This window comes from Zea mays, chromosome 3 (assembly GCF_902167145.1).
Source record: "Zea mays cultivar B73 chromosome 3, Zm-B73-REFERENCE-NAM-5.0, whole genome shotgun sequence".
NCBI classification, from domain to species: domain Eukaryota; kingdom Viridiplantae; phylum Streptophyta; class Magnoliopsida; order Poales; family Poaceae; genus Zea; species Zea mays.
In genome coordinates, this window is record NC_050098.1 from 226006047 (window position 1) to 226033236 (window position 27190).

General features: G+C 46.2%; 1 protein-coding gene across 12 annotated transcripts in view; it reads left to right on the top strand.

Annotated features, from left to right (window-relative positions):
- Window positions 1–1215: 1215 nt before the first annotated feature.
- Window positions 1216–27190, top strand: part of LOC103652593 (chromatin modification-related protein EAF1 B) — a 37198-nt gene continuing 11223 nt past the window's right edge. For 2 of the 12 annotated variants that reach the window (XM_035966506.1, XM_020550560.3), the window contains exons 1-21: window positions 1221–1634; window positions 2196–2427; window positions 2508–2562; window positions 2643–2740; window positions 2858–4304; window positions 4386–4505; window positions 4602–4856; window positions 5170–5346; window positions 5645–5728; window positions 6435–6495; window positions 6610–7187; window positions 7267–7317; window positions 8134–8176; window positions 8291–8496; window positions 15380–15433; window positions 15506–15586; window positions 15854–15991; window positions 19715–19831; window positions 21254–21354; window positions 21487–21693; window positions 21773–22142. In XM_035966506.1, coding sequence (XP_035822399.1) covers window positions 2339–2427; window positions 2508–2562; window positions 2643–2740; window positions 2858–4304; window positions 4386–4505; window positions 4602–4856; window positions 5170–5346; window positions 5645–5728; window positions 6435–6495; window positions 6610–7187; window positions 7267–7317; window positions 8134–8176; window positions 8291–8496; window positions 15380–15433; window positions 15506–15586; window positions 15854–15991; window positions 19715–19831; window positions 21254–21354; window positions 21487–21693; window positions 21773–22142 — 4332 coding nt within the window. In that variant the 5' untranslated portion in view covers window positions 1221–1634; window positions 2196–2338. Of the gene's footprint in view, window positions 1635–2195; window positions 2428–2507; window positions 2563–2607; window positions 2741–2857; window positions 4305–4385; window positions 4506–4601; window positions 4857–5169; window positions 5347–5644; window positions 5729–6434; window positions 6496–6609; window positions 7188–7266; window positions 7318–8133; window positions 8177–8290; window positions 8497–15379; window positions 15434–15505; window positions 15587–15853; window positions 15992–19714; window positions 19832–21253; window positions 21355–21486; window positions 21694–21772; window positions 22143–27190 lie in introns of all 12 variants that reach the window. The other 10 variants (XM_020550563.1, XM_020550558.2, XM_035966508.1 and 7 more) reach the window with 10 other exon arrangements.

The window sequence follows — 27190 nt, forward strand, 5'->3', positions numbered from 1 at the left end:
TCCAAGCAGATAAACATAGATCAGAGCACCAGTTTGTGGTGGGTGATAAAGTGTTTGTGAAGCTTCAACCATACGTATAGTCTTCACTAGTTCCCCGCGCCAATCAAAAGTTAGCCTTTCGGTTTTTGGGCCCTTTTCAGTTCTGGACAAAGTGGGTTTGGTGGCTTATAAGTTAGCCTTGCCATCTACTACGAGTATCCATCCCGTTTTCCATGTATCGCGGTTAAAGAAAGCTATTCCACCATCTACTCCAGTTGCTAAATGACTAGCATCTTTGACAGGTTTGCAAGTGCCAGAACGCATACTCTAGCGCCGTTTCAGTTCTGAAGGGACACACCAAATCTTGGTGAAATGGTCTGGTATGCCCAGCTCTTTGGCTACTTGGGAATACCTTTCTACACTGAAGCAGGTTTTTCCGCAAGCTCCTGCTTGGGAGCAAGCAGGTTCTCATCGCTGGTGACTGTCGGCTATGAGGAGGAGAAGGAATCAACCTAGAGGTGTGAAGAGGCTGATCGTGTGCAAGAAGATGATACTAGGCCAATAAGAGAAAAAGGGAGCGCAAGCCAAATGTGCGTGTATCCGGCCCAGAGCGGGTTAAGGCCTAGCTTGGGTCCAGCTGTGTGCGTGTGTCCAATGTGAGGGAGCTCTTGCACGAGCCAGGTAAATAAGTGTCGTGGTGAGCAAGAGAGAAAGACATCGAAATATGTAACATAATTCAATTTTTCTTACCTAATACCCAACTGCTCGTTCCCTAGTCCTCTGCTCTTCTTCCATCTCCGATTCTCTACTCTTCCTAGTTGTTGTTAACAGAAACACCGACACAACCAAACACAATCTCTTCTTAGCCTGGTTGGGTAGATAAAAATGAACCAATAACACTAAGAGTGTTTGGTTAGCTCTCAATCCATGTGGATTGAGTGAGATTGGATGAGTTTAAATCCCAAACAAGCTTTTTTTTAATTTTTTTTTAATCCTATCTAATTTATATATAATATGAATAACCGAACAAATGTTAAGGTGATTTGATACTTGGCTTGATCGAGCCTCGCTAGAATTCTAAACCAAGCCCTACCTCATGGAGACAACCAATTGGAGCGTGATCCATTATCTCCTAAGGACCCGTTCGGTTAACATAGAATGAAATACTGGAACTGTTTCTACCCATATTACTTCTTTAATTTATATAAATTTTCATCAAACCCGAACCTAACACGCACAGGCCACCGGGTCAGGTCGGACCATTTCACACGCACCCGACCGAACCGGAACGGCCCGTCGCGCGTCCTGTCGTGCCGCGCGCACCACCTTCTCCTCCCTCCTCTTCTTCCCCAGGAAAAAACACCTCGCCTGCATACGGACGACGCACCACCAAGCCCCTGCCCCCGCAACCCCGCTGCACCGCGCCCGATCTCTGTCGTCGACACCGCCGCCTCCGGCGAGGCCCTTTCCGCTCTTGAGGTTTCCACAGGTGTCTCTCAGCCTCCGCACCCTGCCTCGTGGGTTTCCCCGGGCTCCCCTGCCCCAAACCCTAACCCTAGCTCCTGGCGTGGGGCCGTGCAGGTTCATTCCCTGCTCAATCGGGCGCCCCATTTGGCTCCCTCTGCCCCCCACAGACCCGTAGGGTTGCATTTCAGGTATGTAGAATGCCGTGCCGTGCTGTATGTGGGAGGTCCGAGTGGTCAGTGCGGGGGGGCTGCGCTGGCTGCTGCTGAATTGTTCTGCATTTGGGTTTTGGCGGGCGTGGGGTGGTACATGCACTCGTCCGCTCCACGTAATAGTCGCTGAGCCAGAGTTAACTAGTAACGTGCATGAGCTTAAAGCACGTGTTGCCACTTTTCAGTTTTGGGAAAATGGTGTGGGCGGGCTCAAAAATGTGATTTTTTCTGTACTTATTCTGACGGTCCTGGACTTTTCCTCTGGTTGGAAACTAATAACATCGTTTAAGCAGCCTGTCAGGTCATATTTTTTTTATTACTTGATAAGGTAAATGCTGCTATTTCTTGTTAATTTGGCAAGGGATGTCATGTCATTTGCAGTGCTTGCTCTCGTTTGTTTGTCACATGCTGTTATGTCAAAGTATGTCATTGGCTCATTGCATTGTTGTGATTAGACTACGTTTCTGTTAGAAACTCCGAGTGGTTCGTTGTTTGTTATATCATCAATTGGGCGTATGTTGAATGGCTTTTGGTTTGCAGGAAACAGCGTGTCTCTTTTCTGGACTTGGGAATCTGAGAAGATACTGTGCAGTTTAATGGCACACACTGCTGACTATATGCGCATATAATGATGCATGGGCTAACTGTGCTTCTCTGGTCTAGTGGCTATTGAGCTGTGCTCTATGGGAGGTATTGCTGAATGTGGTGTGAGCATTGACACTAAAGCTTCACCACGCCGTGCAGCCATAGAGAAAGCTCAGGAGGAGCTCAGGTACATAAACTAATAGACCTTGCTCTGAACTTGCATATTCGTTCTCTGCATACCTGATGCTCAGTAATGCAAAACTCCAGGCAGGAATATGATGTCCGTGAAGAACGAAGGAGAGAGCTTGAATTTCTTGAGAAGGTTTGCATTGTCATCCTTATGGTTTGCACATTGAATTTGCGTCAGAACTTTTTTCCTTGTTTGTTTACTTATTGTTGCAGGGAGGCAATCCCTTGGATTTCAAACTTGGCCATGTAGCTTCCCTTAGTGTACAGTCCACTTCTGTGACAGAACAGATAGCTGAACAAAATGTGATAAGGTGATACCTAATTACTAATCTATCATTTGATAACATTGTTTATTCATCCTAATTAATAATCTATCATTTGATAACATTGTTTATTCATCTAAGCCTTTTGTGTCTGTTGTACTGCAGTGAGGCCAAAGGTAGTTCTGCATTTGCTACGTCATCTCATGGAGATTCTGTTGAAAGCAACGACAAGCCAGGAAATTCATTGTGCCGTGAAGGCAATACAGCCGATAATCTTACGCTTTTGGATGGAGATGCCAGCAACCTGGGTGTGGATAAAATTGTGAAACATGGAACTAAGAGAACTAATTCAGCTCAAGCTGAGCAGTTCCTGCACTGTGATGGTCAGAACAATGCAAAAGAAGAAGATTCTGGGTTGTTCCGTCTTGGTCCAAAGAGCCAAGCGTATGCACGACGTAGGTCAAAGCCTATCAGAGAAAATGCATATAGTCTATCTGTTATGTACCCACCAATTCCTCCATTAAGTTCTCAGCAAAAAGATGTGACAGGATTAATCCCAGAAACCAAGACTGAGGATAATGGTGTTTCATCCATTGGTGATTCAAAACCGACTAGTCCTAACTCTAAAAATATGGTGACAAATGCATCATTACTGAATGATAAGGTGGAAATGGAGACAGAAAATGTTCAAGCAATTCCTGAAGGCAATCAAGCACCAAAAAACGAGTTATCAAACAGCAACAATGGTAGTCCTGCTATGGAGATTTCACCAAATAGTGTGCCTGATAATTCTCGTCTTACTGTAAGTGATCAGATGGCTACTGCATTTGTTTCTGTGGAATCCCCAGATGCTATTTCAAAAGTAGCTGCTTCAAGGATAGTTTGTTCTCTCCCATATATATCCAATGAAATATTGAAAGAAGCACAAACTCTTGAGAAGGCAGGTAATAACCCATCTATGGTAAGTGTGGTTGACGTTCATGCATATGGTATGGATAACAATGGTGCAGCACCTTACTCTGCTGTGAAAAGTGCTAGTTTGAATGAAAATGAAGTTGATCCAATTCATGCATATGCTGCCAAAGCTGTTACTGAACATCCAGACCAAAATGAGAATCTTGTACCAGTGAATGCAGATGAAATGGCTGATGAAGGCTTGAATGAGATCCTACCTGATGACAAGGATGACAAGAAAGATTGTCAACTGGAAGTTAGTAGTGGGCCTGTCATTTTGAATGACAGTTCTACTCCTGTCTATCCTGAATTTAGCAATTTCTTTTATGCAAAAGATGGAACAGAAGTTTCTAACAATGCAGTAGATTCAAAAAATAACGCAGAACAGCATGCTTCTTCTAATCAGGGAAAAGGGAACATGGAGGAATGTAAAGATTCTGATGGAAACAATGCAAGTGAATCGAGTGTTGCCCAAAAGCTAGTGTCTGTTATTGTGCTCCCTGCTTCAGACACAGGCGATGTGAGTAACTTTGTAGAAAATGATGTTGAGAAATCTAGCAGAGATCAGGAGAAGGTAGCAAAGAAGGAATATGAAGATTCTGTCGTGGCAAAGAAGGATCACGAAGATGCTATCCTCAGAAGGGCACGGTATATAGAGGTATACCTAGTATCTAATCCCCTCCTTTCTCATAGTGCTCTTTTTTGCTTCTAAAAAGGGGAAACACATTACTTGGGACAGGCAAATATTAAGAGGGCTGGTGAATGGTCTCTCTGCAATATTTCTCTAGAGAAGAAGCAGAAGAGCCACTGGGATTTTGTTCTGGAGGAGATGGTCTGGATGGCAAATGACTTCACACAGGTTCTTCCTCAAGTGTTCCTTCTATAAACTGAAATATTTTGCAGCTCCCCATCGTTGATTCGTAAAGCTTATTTGAACAACTTGCTTCCATAACAGGAGCGTTTGTGGAAAAATACAGTCGCAGCACAGATGTCCCATTGGATTTCTTCTAGAGGTCGAGCGGCATTTGAAGAAGCAAGCATTCAGAGAAAGCAGAAATCTGTTGCTAGAGTTCTAGCCAATGGTATTATGAACTTTTGGTGTTCAGTCCATACTTTACGAGCTAGTGGTGGTATTCCTAAACCAATGCAAATACAGCAACCGAATGAGCTAGAGGAAAATAAGCTTGGTGGGGTCAAAACCAGAAAAGCGGTAAGCAAAATGAATATGCTGATTATTTTTTTAGTGTGCCAGAATGCTTAGACCGTGTCCAGCAGTTCACCCAGATGGTCACCAAAAACACTGTTTTACACTGTAGATTATACTGTTCATATAGTGAAGTTTGAATATGGGTATAGGGATGAGTAAGCTGCTGGAATAGCCTTAAGGACTTCATGCTTATTTGTAAGCGTTGCAGTTTAATGGAATTGTTTATGGCTCTTGACACTTGAGCTTCATGTTTATATAGCTTGGTGTATCTCGCATAATCACATATGATATTGAGGTGTTATTTGAATTTGTACAGGATGAGGAGTGTTTGGAGCAAGAAAAGTCCCGTCAGTCTCCTATTCAGAGCTTTGCACTTAGGCTTCTTGAGTATAACATTAATGCATCTGAATTTCTGCCATTAGCCGAAGCACCATCAACTCCTGACAGGCTAAATGATTTTGGCATTTTGAAAGTACCTGATCAACTTTCAGAAGTAATCTCTCTGAACACTCTGTTTCTTTGTTTATATCATTTTGCTTATTTCTTCATTTCATCAAAGTGCTAGTAAATAGACTTGATACAGCAACTGTTCCTAGCTCAGTTGGTGGGAGACTTGGGTTACATCTCTCAGACTTGTGTCTCCTTTGGCTCAAATTTGGGTGCCTATTCGTACAATGCCATCTACCCTAGGTTGATCAAGTTCTTTTTATTTTTTAATAAAAAGTAAAACTTGATATGATCTCACAGGAGGTGAAAAAAATGGTAATGACCCCCCCCCCCCCTAATTTCAGGCAAATCTCTTTTATGGCGTAGCACCCGGTGCAATGCAGGCATACAGGGAGTCTATGGAGCGTCTCCTTATTTATAATAACAAGGTAATGAGATACTCGTGGTACTCTAAGATTTATTGAATTACACCCTTGCATTTTTTTGATCATCAGGTTATTTGTTAAGGGCGTGTTTGCTTCCTGGCATCCCAGGCGAGCTGCCTGCCTCCGAAACCGGATGCCTAAGGGCGATGCTCGTGCCAGGCATAGCAGTCTGGGAGCAAAGCAAACATGCCCTTAAATGTCGAAAACTTGAGCACACACTGAAACATTTATATTTTTGGTAGAACACATGGCCAAGTGTTTCACTTGTGTATCATTTTGCAATGGTTAAGAGTAATACTATGTTACTAAATTGTTTTTGTCTTTCTCGCTTTCTTTCTCTCTCTCTGGTTCTTATGGCTCTTGTTGAGCATCATTCACTAGTGTACCTCAACATGCTTAAGAGTAAAGGCTTTGTTGTTGCTGTCGTTTCACTTGTTATTGATCTTCAATTGCTGGTTTCGAAGAAAGTTTCATGTGTCAATGTTAAGCAGTGGAGGTACAAATTGCACTAGTCTCTTCCCAAGTATCTGCTTTATGTATTTTGTTTGGTATTATGGGATATAGAATCTTGGGTGTTATAGCTACTTTGTCAACACTAAATTGCTAACAAGAAATGGCTATAAGATACATGTTGACACAATACTGTTATGTCCATTTGCATTTCTGCCCTTCTCTTTGTGGTAAAAATGGACTTATATATTTGTTCCAGAAAGTTGGTGACACTGTGCTCAAGGATGATTATGAGCCATCAACATATGCATCTGTCACAGGTATTATTATGTGTTCCATATTCTTACCAACATGAACTGTATACCACTATTCTCTAATTTACTGTGTTATTATGTGTTTTTTTCATGTTCTTGCCAACCCTAAATTTGGTCTAGATGTCCCTACGGAGAATGCATATGGAGATGACGAAAGTGAGGCACACGCCTACTTATTGCCTGGAGCTTATGATGGTGGTTTGGCATCAAAAAATAGTCACAAAAAGAAGCACCATTTGCTGCAGAGGATGAATGGCGCAAGGTCATACGAAATTGGTGCTGACAGTCCTTACGAACCACCTTATTTGGAAAGTAAATCCGGAAACCAGCAACTCTTATCGAATGGCAAACGAACAGACTTCCTCTCCATTCCTATAAAAGGCATCCGCACAGCAGCTAGGCAGCGGGTTGTGAGTCCATTTCCTGCTGGTGCTTCTGGGACCCCTCAATTCACAAATAAAACGGACGCATCTAGTGGAGATACAAACTCCTGTCAAGATGATCAAAGTTCATTACATGGAGGGTCATTTTCTAGGAAGAACGCAGATATAGAGTCCACTGTTGATTTTGACAGGCAATTGTTGTATGATGGTAGTGGGGTGTCGACAAAATCTAAAAAGAAGAAAAAGACTAAGCACCCAGGGTACAAGGCACTACCAAATGTGTCCGAATCTTGTTCGCTGAGGGCTCCCGGAAAGGTTAATGCTTTGTGCAAAATTTTAATTATATTTGTTGTTGGCTTTGTTTGATAGAGGAAGTTTCTGGTGTTTTTTTCAGGGCAATTATGATCATAGATCTCAGATCGATATGATAGCTCAGTATGAGCAGGTATATTATTTCTGCTATATTTGATTATATTGCTTGGAATAGGTCTTTGCAACCAAGTTTATTAAGGCGTCACTTAAGCGGTAAGGCGAGCTTGGACTCGTAAGGCGTCCTGTTGCCATCAAGGCGAGGCACAGTGGTGGCGTGCTGGGGAGAGGGAGAGAGAAGAGAGCGGTGGTGGCACGGGGGAGAGGGACAGAGAGGAGAACGACGACGGCCGTTGAGAGAGCGGCTGAGAGCCTGAGAGAGAGAGAGAGGATAGGCAGATGGTTAGGTTAACCCTGGTATGTTGGGCTGTACCTGGGGTTTTTTCTTTCTTTTTTCTTGTTTTGTTTCTCTCTTCTACTAGGCAGAAATGGGCCTAATAGGTTTTAAGATTGTGCTAGCTTATTAAGTATGAATTAGTGATATATATATGTATATATATATATATATACACACACACACACATAAATAAAATATTTGTTCTAAATAAATTTTGTCACCTCGTCTTACGCTTCATTGTCTAAAAATGTAAAAAGGGGGTCGATCGCCTTATGTTGCCTTATCGCCTTAATAACTATGTTTGCAACTACATCTTATGTCAAGGTTTAAGTTTTGTGGTGGATATCCATACTTCTATTTAGTCACAAATTGCTCAACAATGGTCTGAAATGATTTAAGGTTCTGAAAACAAATATTTTTACTAAATGAATTTAGACGTGCATCATGTAGTTTAGTGCTCTTTTGTGTGTTCTAATGCTGAGATCTGGGAATTCGACAAGATAACCTAACATCACTATACTTAGTATCTAACATGTTTTCTCTATTCTGTACCAGAAGGATTATATTAAAAAGAGACCGGAGACAAATGAGAATTTTGGTACTCTCTTTATCTATTCTTCGGATAGCATACTTCATCATCATATTTTCACTAATGTCACATGGGCACAACTTGTTCTTATCATTTGAATGTGAATGGCTCCTCACATGTTAGGTGTTATTGATTTATCAACAGTGGTTAATGGCTTACATGCTGCTAAGAAGCCTAAATTGTTGAACCAAGCACCAGATATTTCACTGGAAGCTCTTAAACCAATTGGTCCAATGGCCTCTCTTGCTGCATCACAAATGAGCAACATGGCAAATCCTACGAGGGTTATAAAAATCAGCACCCGTGGAAGAAAAAGTAAAGGACTCAAGGTATTATTATCTTTTGGTAATTATCATTCTAGTTATTGCCCTTAACAAGATTTGGAGTTGACCACTATCACAATCAATACACAATCGGCCCCTGGGCAAGGAGGCGATTGATGCCTCTCATCCCCCGAGAAACCTAAAAAATGAAGCTCCTTACTAGCAAGCAGTAGTGCTCTAGCTAGGTTAGGAGGTTCACCATTAAACACACAACCATTATGAGGACTCCACAATGTCCAGACCTCTAAGATGATGTAGTCCTGACCCTTTGTTAAGTGATCAGACACCCTCCCTGAGCTTCTGTCCCACCTGTTACTAACCTTGGGATAAACAATAGATAACCAGTCACTATGGACTATATATATATATATATATATATCACAAACAGTCGTGCCCTTAACAAGATTTGGAGTTGACCACTATCACAATCAATACACAATCGGCCGCTGGGCAAGGAGGCGATTGATGCCTCTCAACCCGAGAAACCTCAAAAATGAAGCTCCTTACTAGCAAGCAGTAATGCTCTAGCTAGGTTAGGAGGTTTACCATTAAACACAACCATTACGAGGACTCCACAATGTCCAGACCTCTAAGATGATGTAGTCCTGACCTTTTCTTAAGTGATCATACACCCTCACCCCCTCAATCTCAAGGTGGAAGTGGAGGATCTGAAGCATTGAGTTTGATCAAGTGAAACTGAAGTTGTGCTATGGTTTGTGCTTTGGTGAAGAAATCTGTCAATTGAGATTCTGAGGGCACATATTGAAGATCAATAGTTTTCTGATGACAATGAGACCGAGTCAACGATGCATCAACACCAATGTGTTTAGTAAGTTCATGCTTCACTGGATTATGGGAAATCTGTATAGTGCTCATGTTAGACACCGAGATCAGCTAAGAGCTAGTGTAGCCAAATAATTTCAGTAGTAGTAATAGCAAGAGCTCAAAGTTCTGCTTCAATACTTGAATGAGATATTGTCGCTTGCTTCTTGGATTTCCAGACAATAGGAGAGGATCCAAGGAGAATACGATAACCTGTAATATAGCGACGTTCAATGGGATCACTCGCCTTACCGCCTTAACAACTATGCAACTATGCAAGTGGCATCGGAGTAAGCATGAAGCTGAATTGGGCTATCAGAAGCATAGAGTAAACATCTAGATCTTGTTCCGCGTAAATGTCTCAGCACATGAAGCAAATGACCATAATGAACTGAGGTAGGTGTTGATACAAATTGGCTTAGAATACGAACATCATGAGCAAGGTTTTAAAGTCGGCTAGTCAACTCTAGTCGCCTAAGCACCGATAAGGTGACTAATCGCGATTAGTCGATGATTTGCTCGATTAGTCGAGTCTAGTCGACTCTTAGTCGTCCACCTATAACAAGACCATATGTATATATCAATATATAAAGTTGTAGCAGGACTGCAATAGAATAGTACACTGGTTGTAGCAGGACAACAATACACTGATTTCAGCAGCACACTGATTCAGTGGCGGACCCAAGATTTGCGAGATCAAGAGATGTCCTAGGGACATTGCCGTAGTGGCCTAGTGGGTCGCGAGGATAGCTGGGGAAGGCAGAAACTAATGGTTCTGATAAGATCGTGGAGGAAGTTTTGAAGAGTAGAGATAGTGTTGCATACATACATGTACTATATGCTATATTTTGCAAAACAACGCTGGAGGGGGGGGCTCTACAGACTACAGCCGTCGTGTGACGGAGGGGGTGCAGTTGATGCTCGAGCAGAGGGCCACCGGAGCACAACAGGGGACGACGACGATGGAGAAGGTGCGGCAGCGCTGGAGAAGGGTGCACGCGCGAGCGCGACTGTGCTGTGTAATGCGTGTACCGTATTGGTACAAGTAGGGCAAAACAATGTTTGTGTTGTACAGATGGTGGGCCGGTCCATGTAACAGAGATCGGATTAGTGGCCCAAAACTGGCAAAACTAGTCGACGACTATACCTAGTCGGATGACTAATCGCGATTAGTCGGCGACTAGGACGACTATCGCTTCCTAGTTGCTCTAGTCGAGTCGGAGACCCTAATCGAGCTCCCTCTAGCGATAAGGCCGACTAATCGCGACTAATCGTGATTAGTCGGACGACTTTAAAACCTTGATCATGAGCAATATCAGGCCTGGTGATTGTGAGGAAAACAAGGTTGCCCACAATATGTCGATATCGAGATGGAACTGCTAGTAGTGTCCCGTTAGTTGGGCGAAGTTGTAAATGAATATCCATTGGTGTCACAACTGTGTGTGTATCGGTAGGTCCAGAGCGATCAAGATCTTATATGTACTTGTACTGTGCCCGATAAAAACCTTTTGGAGTATGTTGAACTTCAATGCCCAAGAAATAGGTAAGAGGACCCAAACCAGACATATGAAATTCCTTACTAAGATGCTTCTTAACATGAGAAATATGCTCTGAATCATCACTTGTAATCATCATATCATCCACATATAATAGAAGTAAAGTGCGGCCTTTTGGAGAGATATGAATAAATAATTTAGGATCATGATCACTAGAAGAAAAACCAGTAGCCGTGATGACAGAATTAAATCTCTCAAATCAAGCACGTGGAGCTTGTTTCAGACTATATAAGGCGCGCCGGAGATGACAAACATGCCCTGGGGGAGCATCAACCCCAGGAGGAGGATGCAGATCACCATTAAGAGAAGCATTTTTGACATCCATCTGAGAGATAGTCCAAGAATATAAGGCTACAACTACAATCAAGGTACGAACAATAGTCATATGTGCAACAGGTGCAAAAGTCTCATCACAATCAAGTCCTTGAATCTGTTGAAAACCATGAGCCAGTGCGTTCAAGAGCAGACAATTCGTTGATCATAGCAAATTACAACTCAGGAATCCCAGAAGCCTCCTGATAAGTGGATGGTTCAACAATTGCCACACCAGCTCGCGGAAAACTGTAGCGATCCAGAGGTTCAATGGAGCCACGATCACGAAGACGATAGCCCTGATTAAAAGCATCATGAGGCCCAATATTGTTAGTACAAGAATCTAGAACATGATCAGTATCAGGACTAGCCGTGGAAATAGAGCAGGAACGACGAATGTAGGTCTGGATGACAGGTGGTTTGGAAGAGCAAGGTGAAGGTGCCATGGAGGTGGAAGGTGGTGTTATGGGAATGAGGTCATCAGGTGTGGATATAGAAGATGATGGTGCAAATGAAAATTCAGGAATGGAAGGAAGACACATGAAGGAGGTGGATTCTTTGGGACAATATGAGTTAGTGTACTGGTTGTGAAAGAAGGGGCGATTTTCATTAAAACTCACATCTCTAGAAATACGAATACGACGAGTAGATGTATCATAACGATGATAGCCTTTGTGTTTAGGACTATATCCAAGAAAAACATGCTCAACAGATCAAGTAGTCAATTTAGTCCGCTCACGTGGTGGTAACAAGACATAACACGTACATCCAAACACTCGAAGGTGGTCATATCGTTGAGGTGTCCCAAAAAGAACTTACCAGGTGTTTTGCCATAAGAAACAGCTTCAGCCAAAAAAATGTGAAGGAACAAAAGAAGATACCAAAAGAGTGCGTGCACTCTCTATAATATGACAATGTTTGCGTTCATCAATGCCATTTTGGGCATGAGCACCAGGGCAAGAAAGTTGAGCTACTGTACCCTCTAAGGTCAATAACTGGTGAAAATTATCAGATAAAAATTCACCACCAGAATTAGAACCAAAATTTTTAATGGGAGCAGAAAACTGGCTGTGAACCATGCACACGAAGGTCTTGTAAATAGAAATCAATTTTGAGTGGTGTTTTATGAAGTAAATTCAAGTATAACGAGAATGGTCATCAATAAAAATGACATAATATTTATGACCACCTTTTTAAACAAAAGGAGCATGAGCAGGAGTGCAGGACCCCAAACATCATAGTGAATAAGATCAGGTCTTGTAGAATGAGAATCACTAGTAAAATATGGAAGCTGTATCTGTTTTCCAAGGTAACAACCTTTACAATGAAAACTAGACTCAACATGTGTAGGGCCTAAACATCCTGACTTTATTAGATTAGACATACGAGATCCACATAAATGACCAAGACGATGATGCCACTGGGCAACGCAGCAAGGGCCAAAGCAACAAGCACATGAGCTGGAGAGGTATGGTATGAAGGAAGGCACAAGGTGTCCAAGATGTAGAGGAGAGGAGAAGATTTACGACGACGACCAGTCCCAATCACATATTCACACCCCTTGTGCGCCGATCCTGTACAAGACAAGATGAGTCATCAAATTCAACAAAGTAATTGTGATATGTAACTTGTCCCACTGATAGCGGATCCATTGATAAGTCAGGTACAAAGAAAATATTTGGGACAATAAAATTAGGATTTGAAAGAGAACCCTTGTTGGTAACATCACATAATGTACCATCAACAGTTCGAATGGGAACACCCTCGGTGACATATGTAGTAGACGCCTGCCACGACTGATCAGATGCCACATGAAATGAGGCTCCAGAGTTAAGAACCCAAGATGATGGCAAAGCACCAACAGACGAAGTAGCAACAACAAATGAGCCTCTAGGAGATGGTCCTGTACAACGACCACGAGTAACACGACGTGCACGAAAATCAGCTAACTTCTCTAGGAACTTAGCAAAGCAGTTCTCGGAGTGATGAGTGGTCTTTTTGCAATGCTCACAACGCTGAGAAGAGGTACTCTTGGGGATCTGAGCAGTGACCAACACACACCAACACCAGTAATAGAAGACAGACTTAAGACGAGTCTCTTCGGCAAATAATTTAGACAACACGCGAGCCATGGTGAGAGTATCAAAACTATGAAGCAACCTTGCACGAAGAGAATCAAATTCAGCTAAAGTCCCATAACAAATTTGTAGGTAAAGAACTTCTCAATGAACTTATGAGCTGGACAAGGCACAACTTTACAAGCAGGCACCATGGAGGGCAATGCACTCCTAAGACGATCAAAAGCTGAGTAATATTCATCAAAGGACATATCATGTTGCTCAATGACATGAGTCTGCTGCATAAGAGTATGTAAAAGAGCACCACTATCTTGAACAAAACGGTCCTTCATATGAGACCAAATAGCCTTAGAAGTTGTGAATTTGGACAAGTTCATAATCATAGATGGTTTAGTGCTATTGACCATTGCAACCGTCACCTTGCCATCATTGATTTGCCAAGTCTTGATTGTAGTAGCATTGCTCCTATCAGCTGCTAAAACTGATGAATCTTTAGTCAAATGGAATAGTAAACCGTGGCCTCTTAGTGCAATCTGAACACAAAATCCTGGTGCAGAAGGAGCAGTGGACGGTTCACACAATAGCAACAGGGCACACCGAAGTCCTTGGTGGAAGATTGAAGCGGTTCCTGGCGACGAGGTGGAAGATGGCCTCCGCGGATGAGAGCGCACGTGCAGGGGACGTGACCGGCGGCTCAGATTGAGGCACGATTGGGCGCGGATCTTGAGGCGCGCGCAGGGAGCCACGTTTGATGGAGGGGCCTGTTGCTGGCGAGGAGGGAGCTGGGGCACGGATCTTCTTGCAGAGGGAGTCGTGGCGGTGACCGAGACGACGAGGCAGAGAGGCGCAGCGGCCTCGTGGATGGAGGCGAGGACTGCCGCGACGACGGACGCGCTAACGAACAACGAACGGGGATGGCCGCGACGGCGGCCGGGAGAAGTGCCACGACAACGACTGAAGGGAAGACCACTACGATGGCTAAAAAAAGATTAGAAAACCCTAACAATAACCTGCTTTGTTACCATGTTACTAACCTCGTGATAAACAACAGATAACTAGTCCCTATGGACTATAGAATATATATAGGTAGTAGGCCTGGGCCTAAGGCTATCTCCAACAGATCCCCTATCCCATCCCCATTTCAAACTTGTCTCTGCAAACAGTGTCATATACAGTTCCGCGTCCCCTATTTTACACACTCTACAGGAGACAATCTAATGGGCCTTAACACCACCAATCCTCAAAGGAGATCTCATCAGATTGGTGAGTGATAATGTTTAAGCTGACAGGCCACCGAAGGAAAAACTAGAATTCTTGTGTGAAGAGGCATGTCAACATCAAGTGGTTAATATTTTCCTCAACTTGGTCACAAAGGGGGCAGCAGGAAGGGTGAGGAAGCCCCCTCTGTGCCAATTGATCAGCCGTCCAACACCTTTCACGTACCACTACCCTCATTAAAAAACGATATTTCCTAGACACCCAAGTTTTCAAAATCCTCTTATAAGGACTGAAAATTACCATACTAAGAAACAGGCTTTCCTAGGTGGATTTTTCTGAATAATGCCCATCACCAGAGAGCCTCCAAATGTCAGTGTCTCCCACCTCTGATTTTAGTACCACTTTTGAGATGAGATCCAAAAGGGTGAAACACACTGAAAACTTGAGCAGATAAGGCACCCTCAATATCCTGAACCCAGCTAAGGTTAGTTAAAGCTTTTAGAACTGTTCAATTGTTCCTTTTTTCTTTTGGGAAGTAACACCAAGACTTGAGGGACAAGATCTGGCTGTAAATATACTTGTCAGTCCGACACAAAGTCGCAGCACCATTACCAATCTCTGAAACCACAGCAATAGAGAAGAATGCTTTGGCACACTTATGGTCCGGCACATGAAAATTTGTCCAAGGATGAGTAGGATATATTTTTCTTCAACCACAACCATCTCAACCGAAGAGCCCAGCCAAGGGTTTGGATATTAGAAATTCCAAGAAATCCACCAAGCTCTTTGGGGAGGCACACTTTGCTGCACGCCACTAGACAGTGCCACAGTGGCCACTCTTTGCTTTTTGTAGTTTGTGCTTCTTATTGAAAAAGCTTTCTAAAATTCTTATCTTTTTGTTAGATGCCAGCTGGTCATTCAGGTCCTGGAAGTCCATGGTCAAGTTTTGAGGATCAGGTTACTGTCTTTGCAATATTGTGGGTCTTATTTTTTATTGGTTGGCAATACACTAATTTCCTTTCACACCAGGCTCTTGTTGTCCTTGTCCATGATATGGGTGAAAACTGGGAATTGGTTAGCGATGCCCTTAACAGCATCATCCAATTGAAGGTAACATTTTATTGAGGATAACTGTTTTAATTTGTTATCAGTCATTTACTTTTCTCCTGAATCATCAAAATGTGCCATGCAACTATTTTGTTGCAACCTGTTACGAGTTAGTTTATGTTATTTGTGTTCCTCTTTGTAAATGATTTATGTATATAATATTCCAGGGCTTTGGATCTTAATTGTTGTAAACTTGCAATAGTCTGTTGCTAATTGAAAAACATTTTATATTTTATTACTTGATTCAAGATTTTAGCATCTTCTTCGCAGTGCATATACAGACGGCCTAATGAGTGTAAGGAACGCCATAAACTTCTCACGGATAAAAGTTGTGGCGACGGTGCTGACAGCGCTGATGACTCAGGCTCATCTCAACACTATCCTTCTGCATTGCCTGGGATTCCAAAGGTTAATTCCATTATTCTTTCATCTATTTCACTTCTCAGCTTGTATATGGAAATGATTTTTTTTGGAAGATTACGATTCTAGATTTTCGGTCAAGTGGCTTCTATCTGCTGCATCTTTCCCAAAAATATTATGGCGATTATAGAAAGGAAATGAATTTTTTTCTTCAACAATGCAACACACTCTGATCTAAATTATAAGATGTTTTGGCTCTAGATACATTGCTTTTTATTACGTATATAGACATAGTGTAGAAAGATAGATGAGAAACACCACATACCCTTATGTGTGTGTGGGGTGACCATATATATAGGGCCAATATGGCTTCGAGTACAATGCAAGCCAACATGGCTTGGAGTACAATCTCTAACACTCGCCCGCAGTGCACGGGAGAATCATGGACACATACTAGATTAAAACTCAGTAAACAACTGAACAAGCAAGCCCTTGGTCATGATATCGGTGAAATAGTGAGAGGACAACACGTGGAGCACCTAAACTTGTCCCAATGTGACCTCATGGATGAAGTCTATGTCAATCAATATGCTTTGTGCGGTGATGATGCACTAGATTGACCATCATATATACAACACTCACATTATCACAATACACAATGGTCGTCGAAAGAATGGAGATGTGAAGTTTCTATATTAGTTGCCTTAACTAGTATGGGTGATGGTACGATAATCTGCTTTGGCACTGGAGCGGGAGAGTCGTCTGGCGTTTTGAGGGCCAAGAGACGAGATTATCACCAAGGTAGTCACAATAACCGGAGGTAAAATGTCGGGGATCAGGACAACCAGCTGAGTTTGCATTTGTGTAAGCAGTCAAGGTCTAGATCGGGCCAATGACGATGTGAAGGCCATAGGACAACATGCCCTTGATGTACCAGAGGATACACTTAATCAACACAAGACGGGGCTCATAGGGATCATTCATATAGAAACAAACCTGTTGTACAACATACGCCAAGTCGAGCCGAGTAAGTGTAAGATACTACAAAGCGACGATGAGGCTCTGATACTTTGTCAAATGAGCAATAGGCGTGCCGTCAGAGCATCTCCAACAATGTGACCTATAAAAATACCCTATAATTTGAAAATAAGTATATTTTATAGAATTTAGGGCACCAATAAAACACCTCGCTCCAACAGTAAAGCTCCAAATCTAGATTATAGGGCAGCCCACTACGGTGTAGTATATTTGAGTCACTTGAGAGGGTGCCCTATAGTTTTTTGACAAAAATTTATGAAATAGGGCACTGTTGGAGTAGTTTTTCCTGTGTAGAGCCCCATATTTCAATTTGAGGCACTAGTTTGAGGCATTGTTGAAGATGCTCTCAGTGAAAGAGAGCTTTCCATGAGTGTCAACAAGATACTACAAAGCGACGATGAAGCGCTCGTGGAAGAGAGCGACTGTTCAACACCCATGGAGGACAGTGTGATTGTAGTAGAGACGACGAGGGGAAGCACAACATCATTTGTAATAAAAAAATCGAAAGAACACAAGGATGGGGTAGAGGAGGATGCGAAGGGCAGACCTGTTCGTTGAAGACGACATGACAGGCGATGATGACAATGAGTGGCAAGGTTGAGGTAGTGGTATCCTTTATGCGATGAGGGATAGCCGATGAAGATACAAGCCATGTATCAGGGAGCAAGTTTATTAGGGGCAGTGGCAGAGAGGTTAGGAAAGCACATGCGGACAAGAACTCAAAGATAGGTGAAGTGAGGTCGTGCCATGGAGAATCTTGAAGGGCATGTAATTGTGGGCCATGTGATTGTGGATGGTGGGTGCCTATTGATGAGGTAGGTGTCTGTTGCTAGGGCCTCGACCCAATAAGGGGACGATATGGAGGCATGAAGGAGGAAGGGGCAGATGGAATTTTTAAACGTATGGAGGATGCATTCAACTTTCCCATTTTGAGTGGAGGTGTATGGGCAGGAATACAAGATAGGCGTAATAGGGTGCCATGAGAAGCATGGATGGAGTCAGTGGCATTGTTAAAATTCTCTGTCATTATTCGTCTGAAAACACTTGATGGGCGAGTTGAACTGGGTACACATGAAATGAAAGAAATTAGTGATTAGCTAATGCATTTTAGACTTATGTTGCATGTGAAACATCCAACAAAAATGACTAAAATCATTCAGAATTACAAGATAGTAAAGACAACCCGAAATAATAGGAACCGAAGAAGTACAGACATCACAATGAAGCTCAAAGGGAGCAGAGGTGCATGAGTTCGAACTAGCAAAAGGTAGCCGCATATGTTTGCCAAGCTGACAGGAGTGGCAAATAGAGCGATCTATTTTGTTACAAGAGAGGTAGCCGCATATGTTTGCAAAGCTGACAGGAGTGGCAAATGGAGCGATCTATTTTATTACAAGAGATGACTGGTATTCTGTAGGGTAAGGCAGCTAGGTCGGGGTGACCAAGACGATGGTGCCGTAAAACGGATGGGCATGAGCGGCTGGGAAGGTGTAGAGATCGCCGTCACTAGCGCAGCAAAGCATCTCCCATTTGGTCTGAAGATCCTTAACAGAGAGACCAAAGGGGTCAAATTCATTGGAGCAAAGGATGTTGTGAGTAAACCGACGAGCGGACAATAGATTACGAATGAGAGGGGACACCAAGAACATTGCCTAGAGCCCAAGATGAGAAGTAGAGGATGAAGTTGGAAGAAGGGAGTGGCCCTGGACAAGAACAGAAAGAGATTGCCATTGTCAACAGTAATGGTAGAGTGGAAAGGAGGGAAGCGGGAGAGGAATATACCTTCTGATGGATGGCATGTGGAAGGTGGCGACAATGTTGAGGACCTAGCGACTGGATCCTTGGGGTTGTAGCTGCTGCAGGGCAGCCACCAGATCAGATGGAGCCTAGCTGGGGGAGGGTGCTTGCCGCTGCCACCCAGGGGCAGGTTGAGACCAGCCCCAGCTTGCTGCGGCCATGGATGGGTGGTTGGAGATGCCTGGGACTCATCAATGGTGGTGTTGGCCTAGGGATGAGGCCTGAGTAGACTTGCAGAATGTGGGTGCCAAGCAGGAAGGCTGCCGCTGGTCTGCTATGGACTGGTCGACAAGGTGGTGGACGACAAGATGCAGACCGGCAATCAGGGCTGGAAAGGAGTGCCGACAGGTGTTGGGGGGGGGGGTGTGTAGGAGGAGGCACCCAAGGGAGGGAGGGTCGGACCACAGGGGTGGCGGCGGGGTAGGCGGCTGGCCGGCTGCTGCACTGGGGCAGCAGGAGAGAAACCTAGACTGTTGATACCATGTAGAAAGATAGATGGGAAACGCTGCACCCTTAGGTGGAGGGTTGACCATATATATTCGGCCAATATGGCTTGAAGTGCAAGACAATTACATCTCTAACAGTGTATATCTAAGTGCATAGCAGACAAGTATCTAGAAAAACCAAAATTTCTTATAATTTGGAATGGAGTATTGACCAAAGATACACTCTTCTCTACTATATAGAGCATCAGTTTCCACGGTTTCCACCGTCGTTATACCCCCTCACATTTAAATGGTAAACAACTAAAATTATATACAATTGGGGATCAGACCATGGTTGTTGGCTCTAAACCCACATTCACACCCACCCAACCAACAGAAGTACATGACTTTGTGTTTTATACTCTATACTCAAGTATAAATGGAAACCGTAGCAACTTACGAGAACTTTGCTATCAGTCTTTAACACTGACCCTCATTATTTTAATACCAGGGTAGTGCAAGGCAACTGTTTCAGCGCCTTCAAGGACCGTTTGAGGAAGGGACTCTCAAGACACACTTTGAGAAAATAATATTGCTTGGTCAAAAATTGCATCAAACTCGTAGAAAGGTTAGTGTTATGTTTTTGAAAACATCATAAATGATTCGTGGTTGGGATGTAATATGTTTGTAATCTCTTGCTTCCATGTTCCCTTCAAATCTTTTGAGCTTTGACCGTCAAATCGTCAATATATGAAGAATCACACACATTAATGTAATAAAATTTATGTTACTAGAATAATTGCTAAAGAATGTTTTCATAAAACAATATTTATATTTTTACTTCATTAGTGTCAATGTCCTAACAACGTTTTCGATCGGAGTGGTAACATATGTAATTTACTACTCCCTCTGCCCCTAAATGATAAGCATATTTTGTGTTAGGAAAGTCAAATTTCACAAACTGACTAAAGATTAGTTAAATACAAGTTTTGAACATAAACTTGCATCAATAGATTTGTATTCAAACTTTCAAAGTTCTTTGTGATGATATTGATATTAGCAATTGACAACATATTGTAAGGGTAAATCTAATTTGTATGACTGTTCCCTGTTCAGAATGTGTTGCCATTCTGGGATGTAGGCAGTATCTGCTCATTCTTTTGTACTTTTTTTTTGCTATTGTTTGATACTTGATAGACCATGTCATTGCAGTTTGTTAGGACAACTTAACTGTTTTAGGCATGTGCAAGGAAAGTAATGGAGATGCTAACTACATGTTCTGGTGCATTGATGGATTAGTCTTTTATCCTCCCCTCTGTGTGATATATGCCTTTATTATTCTTTGGAGCTACTAAATCGTTATCCCAACTGACATTGAAAAAAATGTTTGCATTGATATTGGTATGAATATAGGCTCTTATATTATGTTATTGACAGTTGCTTATGGTGTTTTTTGTTTTTTCTAGGATGTATAATTCAATTTGCAGTCCAATTCAAATTACAGTCAATCATGCACTATATGATTTAACCATACTTATTTTTGGTTAATTTGAAAGTTTTGAATATTTCAATTTGCATTTCAAGTCAGGGCACAACCCATCATGTGATGTATGGTGATACCAGAACCATGTTTTTTTTCTGAATATTCATATTTACTCCCTCTATCCTGTAATAGTGTATTCTTGTGATTTAGACAAATTCAGAGAGTATGATAGATGCATGTACCACTGACTTGATTTGGTAATTTATGGAATTCCCACATATACATGGCTGTCCTCCGCATGATTAAAGGATGTGTGTTTAGTTTACTTAAATAATAATAATTTAATGATACAAGAGCACAAAAATTTGATACAAGCTTATCCTTTTTCCCTACAAATCCCTGATATTTTGATGCAATTTTTGAATACACTGGATTACAGGACAGGGAGTATTTAAGTTATTTTGATAAGTTGCCTCTAATGTTTCCTTCAATCTGGAACCCTTTTTTTTTGTATCATTGGTATTTGCTCACAGTGATATTCATATCTCTACATATTTTTCTTATTAGGATGAGATCCATGAGCTGAGGCAAAAAAATCCACTTCATACTTCTCATGGTTTTGCACTTTCTCAAGCATGTCCAGGGAACTTATCTGGTGTCATTTTGACGTATGAACTATCCACTTTGAAGTTTGAACTACCTCTCTTATCTAATTATGTTATGAACTTACAACTTGCTATATTGTTCATATCATATTTATACCACCATGTTTTTTTTATCTAATTTTAATCTTGTTATAGGCCACTTGACCTTTGCGATGGACCTTCGAACTCGGATGCACTTTCTATTGGTTATACAGGATCCAACACAAGTGGGTTAGGTCTTCCGAACAATAACTGCTCTGTTGGTGCTACTCTTCCTACATCAAATATGAACTTAAGATTACCAGGTTCTCCTGGTATGGTTTTGGGAAGCAATTCACCATTGCCTTTGAATGCTCCCTCTAGGTAAATGGTCTGATTATCCTCTAGCTGATATGTAAAACATTCCGTGTTTATATTTGTTTCTGCAAAATCTCAATTGCAGGGATGTTCAGAGGTATGGTGTGCCTAGACCAACCTCGATACAGGGTGACGAGCAATCAAGAATTCATTATAACCAGATGGTAAATGGCAGAAACCTTCAGCAACCTGGAGTTCCTGTTCCTGGTGTGTTGCCATCTGGTGTTGATCAGGGTGCCCGAATGATGCCACCTGCCCATGGTGTTGGAATCATGGCTGGACTAAATCGAGGCACACCAATTACTAGGCCAGGTTTTCCAAGGCTTGGTTCTCTTGGAAACATGTCACCCACCAATGGTCAAGGCTTAAAAAATACTGTAAACGTTCATCCTGGTGCCATACTGGGACCTGGAAGTACTATGTTGAGGCCACGTGACCCAATGCAGATGCTTAGAGTAAGCACTCAATCTGATATGCATTAAGATTTTTTTAGTCTCGTTATATATTCTTTATTCTGCTGTGTTTATGATTTGGTAAGTATTCAATTTGATTTACACATGCACCTATCCACGCCCGTCCACGCTATGGCAAAGTTACACTTGTGCCTTTTGATCCAAAAAACAGCATGACTGGAACTACCCGCCAGCTTTAACTGATATACGTCTCCATATGGTTTAAACCCCTGGCACCAGCCAGACACCAAAGGTGATCCTCTTCATAAACCTGTCTAAGAACTCTGCATGATAGGATCAGCCATTGAACACAGCATCATTGCGGTGCTTGCACAACAACCATGCAACCAAGGTGATCAGACATAAGAGAATTCAGGCCTAGCTTGAAATCACCAGGGGTCAACTCGTTTATCCTTATCTATAGGAAACTGTAGTACTTGATGTATTGATAGAAGATGGGGTACAATATATAGACTCACAACCCTAACCCTAATGGGTCGACAATGGTGCCGCCCTACTCACACACACAGTCTAACATCCCCCCGCAGTCGCAACGGGGGCACCTCACACGATGAGACTGGAGTAGACGCCGAAGGTAGGAGTTGACGGGTTGAAATCCCTCGCAGTCGCAGCGCCATGAGGGTGCGAATGTTGCAGCTGGAGTAGAGACCGGTGTAGACTCCGAGAAGGCGATAGCCCCAAGATACCGAGTTAGCCGAGAGACACGCAGTAGTAGCCTGTTCTTCAGGAGGGGTTGACGTTCGAGCGTCAACGATTGGCGAGGGCGACAACAAAAGAGCACCAGCAGGCCGACCTTCTTGCTTCTTCGACCGTCCGGACGTCGAGGAGCCCTGCCAGGGAGGCCGACGGCAGCGCACGCGTCTGCGCCGGTCATGGTGGCCACGCCCGCGACAGAATAGAAGGGGTAACAGCGGATCTGGCCGGGAAGGCCACGACAGCGACGGATCCAGCCGGGAAGACGCGATCCGGTCAAAGGGACGGCGGATCGAGCCGGGAAGGTCGCAGCAACGGTGAATCCGGCCAAGAAGGCCGCGGCAGCGACCGATCCAACGGAGGTGATGAAGGGGTGGGCGGCAGGGCGGGTCCATCCGGGCAGGGGCCTGCGCCGGACCTGGCATGAATGATTTGACGCCGACGACGGGGGAAGTGTAAAGAAGAGGAAGAAGGCGCTGCTAGGTGTCGGTGCAGTTAGGGAGGAGATAGATGACGTTAACGAGAGGCTGCCGAGGCAGGGGAGAAGCCGGTGGCACAGCCATGGTTCGTCCACGCCGTCGAGGGAGAGGAGGCTGTGATGAGCTTTATGACAGAGATCTAGGACGACAGCAAGTTCCTTGGCCGCAGATCTAGTTCGGTGGCGGGGTGCCCTAGCAGGGTCACCGACACGCTGCTCCCTAGAGAGCCTCGACGACCAGAGAAAAGGAGTGGGAGGAAGGCCGACACCTGGGTGGGAGGCGTAGGGGAAGGACGACGCAACGACTGACATGCCCGCGGCGGCGACTGCGCCTGGCTCACTGCGGCGACAACTTTCCATGGCCGCGGGCATTGAGGGCACGACCGAGGGCGATAGCCCCAAGATACCGAGTTAGCCGAGAGACACGCAGTAGTAGCCTGTTCTTCAGGAGGGGTTGACGTTCGAGCGTCAACGATTGGCGAGGGCGACAACAAAAGAGCACCAGCAGGCCGACCTTCTTGCTTCTTCGACCGTCCGGACGTCGAGGAGCCCTGCCAGGGAGGCCGACGGCAGCGCACGCGTCTGCGCCGGTCATGGTGGCCACGCCCGCGACAGAATAGAAGGGGTAACAGCGGATCTGGCCGGGAAGGCCACGACAGCGACGGATCCAGCCGGGAAGACGCGATCCGGTCAAAGGGACGGCGGATCGAGCCGGGAAGGTCGCAGCAACGGTGAATCCGGCCAAGAAGGCCGCGGCAGCGACCGATCCAACGGAGGTGATGAAGGGGTGGGCGGCGGGGCGGGTCCATCCGGGCAGGGGCCTGCGCCGGACCTGGCATGAATGATTTGACGCCGACGACGGGGGAAGTGTAAAGAAGAGGAAGAAGGCGCTGCTAGGTGTCGGTGCAGTTAGGGAGGAGATAGATGACGTTAACGAGAGGCTGCCGAGGCAGGGGAGAAGCCGGTGGCACAGCCATGGTTCGTCCACGCCGTCGAGGGAGAGGAGGCTGTGATGAGCTTTATGACACAGATCTAGGACGACAGCAAGTTCCTTGGCCGCAGATCTGGTTCGGTGGCGGGGTGCCCTAGCAGGGTCACCGACACGCTGCTCCCTAGAGAGCCTCGACGACCAGAGAAAAGGAGTGGGAGGAAGGCCGACACCTGGGTGGGAGGCGTAGGGGAAGGACGACGCAACGACTGACATGCCCGCGGCGGCGACTGCGCCTGGCTCACTGCGGCGACAACTTTCCATGGCCGCGGGCATTGAGGGCACGACCGAGGGTGAAGGAGATGGGGGCTACGAGCGGGAGCACAATGCCACCAGAGAATAGCTCGTTGGCGGTGAGCACCGCCGGGGACGGGTTCCTATCTGTTAGACTGTGTGTGTGAGTGTGTGTGGGCCGGCACCACTGTTGGGCTGTCGGCCCATTAGGGTTAGGGTTGAATCTCTATATATATTGTATCCCATCTATTATCAATACATTACTTCATCCTTCTACATGGTATCAGAGGACTAGGTTAGGGTTAGAGTTTCTAGCAGCCGCCGGCTGCCCCAAACCCCACAGCCACCTTCCGCGTCGTCGCCCCGGGAGGCTCATCCCTCCCTCCCGGGGCGGCCCTTCCACCCAGCAGCCGCCAGCCCCACCTCTCTTCCCCATCCAGCGCCGGAGCTCCCCCAGCCGAGCACCCCTGCTTGATGTCCATTGAGCTCCGCCGCCTTGCTGAGGGCCGCCCCTGTTCGAGCACCCTCCTCTGCTCGACGCCCCTCCCCGCCGGCGCACGGCAGCGCGACCGGGTCCCCCTTCCCCGGCTTCGCCCAGGGCGCGGGCGCGGACTTCCCAGCCGGCAGCCTCCTCCCAGCCGCCGCCTCCCCTGCGCCCCCATCTGGCGCGGCTCAAATCCGCGCCCGCCGGCCGCGTTTGCCGCCGGCGCGCCCGCCCCTCCCCGCTGGCGCACGGCGGCGCGACCTGCAGGGGCGGCGGGGGACCCGGTTCCAGCTGGAGGAGCTGCTGCGTGCGTCCGCGGAGATGGTCGGCAGGGGCAGCTTGGGCACCGTGTACCGCGCGGTGCTGAGCGAAGGGTGCATGGTCGCCGTGAAGCGGCTGCGCGACGCCAACCCCTGCGCACGCGACGAGTTCCACCGCTACATGGACCTCATCGGCCGCCTCCGCCACCCGCACCTCGTCCCGCTCAGGGCCTTCCACTATGCCAGGCAGGAGATGCTCCTCATCTACGACTACCTCCCCAATGGCAACCTCCACGACCGCCTCCACAGTCACAAGATGTCGGGAGAGTCGGCGCTGGACTGGACGACGAGGGTGCGGTTGCTGCTGAGCGCGACGCGCGGGCTTGCGTGCATCCACCGGGAGTACCGCACGTCCGGCGTGCCCCACGACAACGTCAAGTCCACCAACGTCCTGCTCGACAAGGACGGCGCGACGCGCGTGGCGGACTTCGGCCTCGCGCTCCTGCTCAGCCCGACGCACGCCATCGCGCGGCTGGGGTGCTACACGGCGCCCGAGCAGCAGGACGACAAGCGGCTGTCGCAGGAGGCCGATGTGTACAGCTTCGGCGTGCTGGTCCTGGAGGCGCTGACCGGCAAGGCGCCTGCGCAGCACCCGCAGCCCGACGCGTGCAAGAAGGGCGCGACGACGACGAGCCTGAGCCTCCCGGGCGCCCGGCGCTCTGCCTCCAGCCCCATGGCGGCTGCGGTCTCCAGCTGGCTTCCCGCTGCTACTACCTCTCCCAGGTCGCCAGCCAAGCTTCGGATCCATGCCGCTCGGCGCCTGAGCCCCATTTTCCGCGCGTCGAGATGGGGCAGGGCGCGAACAGCCCCTCTGCTCGGTTCCCTGTCCTCCCCTTCGCTGCGTCCCTTGCACGTGCACCCTCCTCTTCGCTGCGTCCTCCGTCGGCACCCTCCCACGTGCCGCCCTCCTCATCGCGCTGGCCACCTCCTAACTGCCCACGCTGATGCCCAGCAGCGCCTCACCCTTCGAGCTTCTCCCGTCACCGGTGCCGTCAACACCCCTTGCTAGGTCCGGCGCAGGCCCCTGCCCGGCTGGACCCGCCCCGCCGCCCACCCCCTTCATCGCCTTCGTCGGATCCGTCGCTGCCGCGGCCTTCCCGGCCGGATCCTCGTTGCTGTGACCTTCCCAGCTCGATCCGCCGTCCCTTTGGCCGGATCGCGTCTTTCCCAGCTGGATCCGTCGTTCCCGTTCTATTCTGCCGCAGGCGCGGACACCATGACCGGCGCAGACGCGTGTGCTGCCGTCGGCCTCCCTGGCGGGGCTCCTTGATGTCTGGACGACCGAAGAAGCAGGAAGGTCGGCTTGCCGGTGCCCTTTTGTTGTGTCGCCCTGCCGATCGTTGACGCTCGAATGTCGACCCCTCCCAAAGATCAGGCTTCTGCTGCGTGGCTCCCGACCGCGACCACCTCGACTTCGGCTACCTCGGCATCTAGGGGCTACCGTCTTCTTGGAGCACACACCAGTCTCTACTCCAGCCGCAACATTCACACCATCACGACGCTGCGCCTGCGGGGGGATTTCAACCCGTCGGCTCCTATCTTCGGCCTCTACTCCAGTCTCATCGTGTGTGGTGCCCCCGTTGCGACTGCGTGTGGATGTTAGACTGTGTGTGTGAGTGTGTGTGGGCCGGCACCACCGTTGGGCTGCCGGCCTATTAGGGTTAGGGTTGAGTCTATATATATATTGTATCCCATATATTATCAATACATTACTTCATCCTTCTACACTATCCACCATCCAGAACTCGAACTCTGGCGACGCGGTGTGGGACGGCGAGGACCTCTCGGACTCACAGTCCAGCGGCAGCAGAGGAGGAAGCGGCCCCACGACGT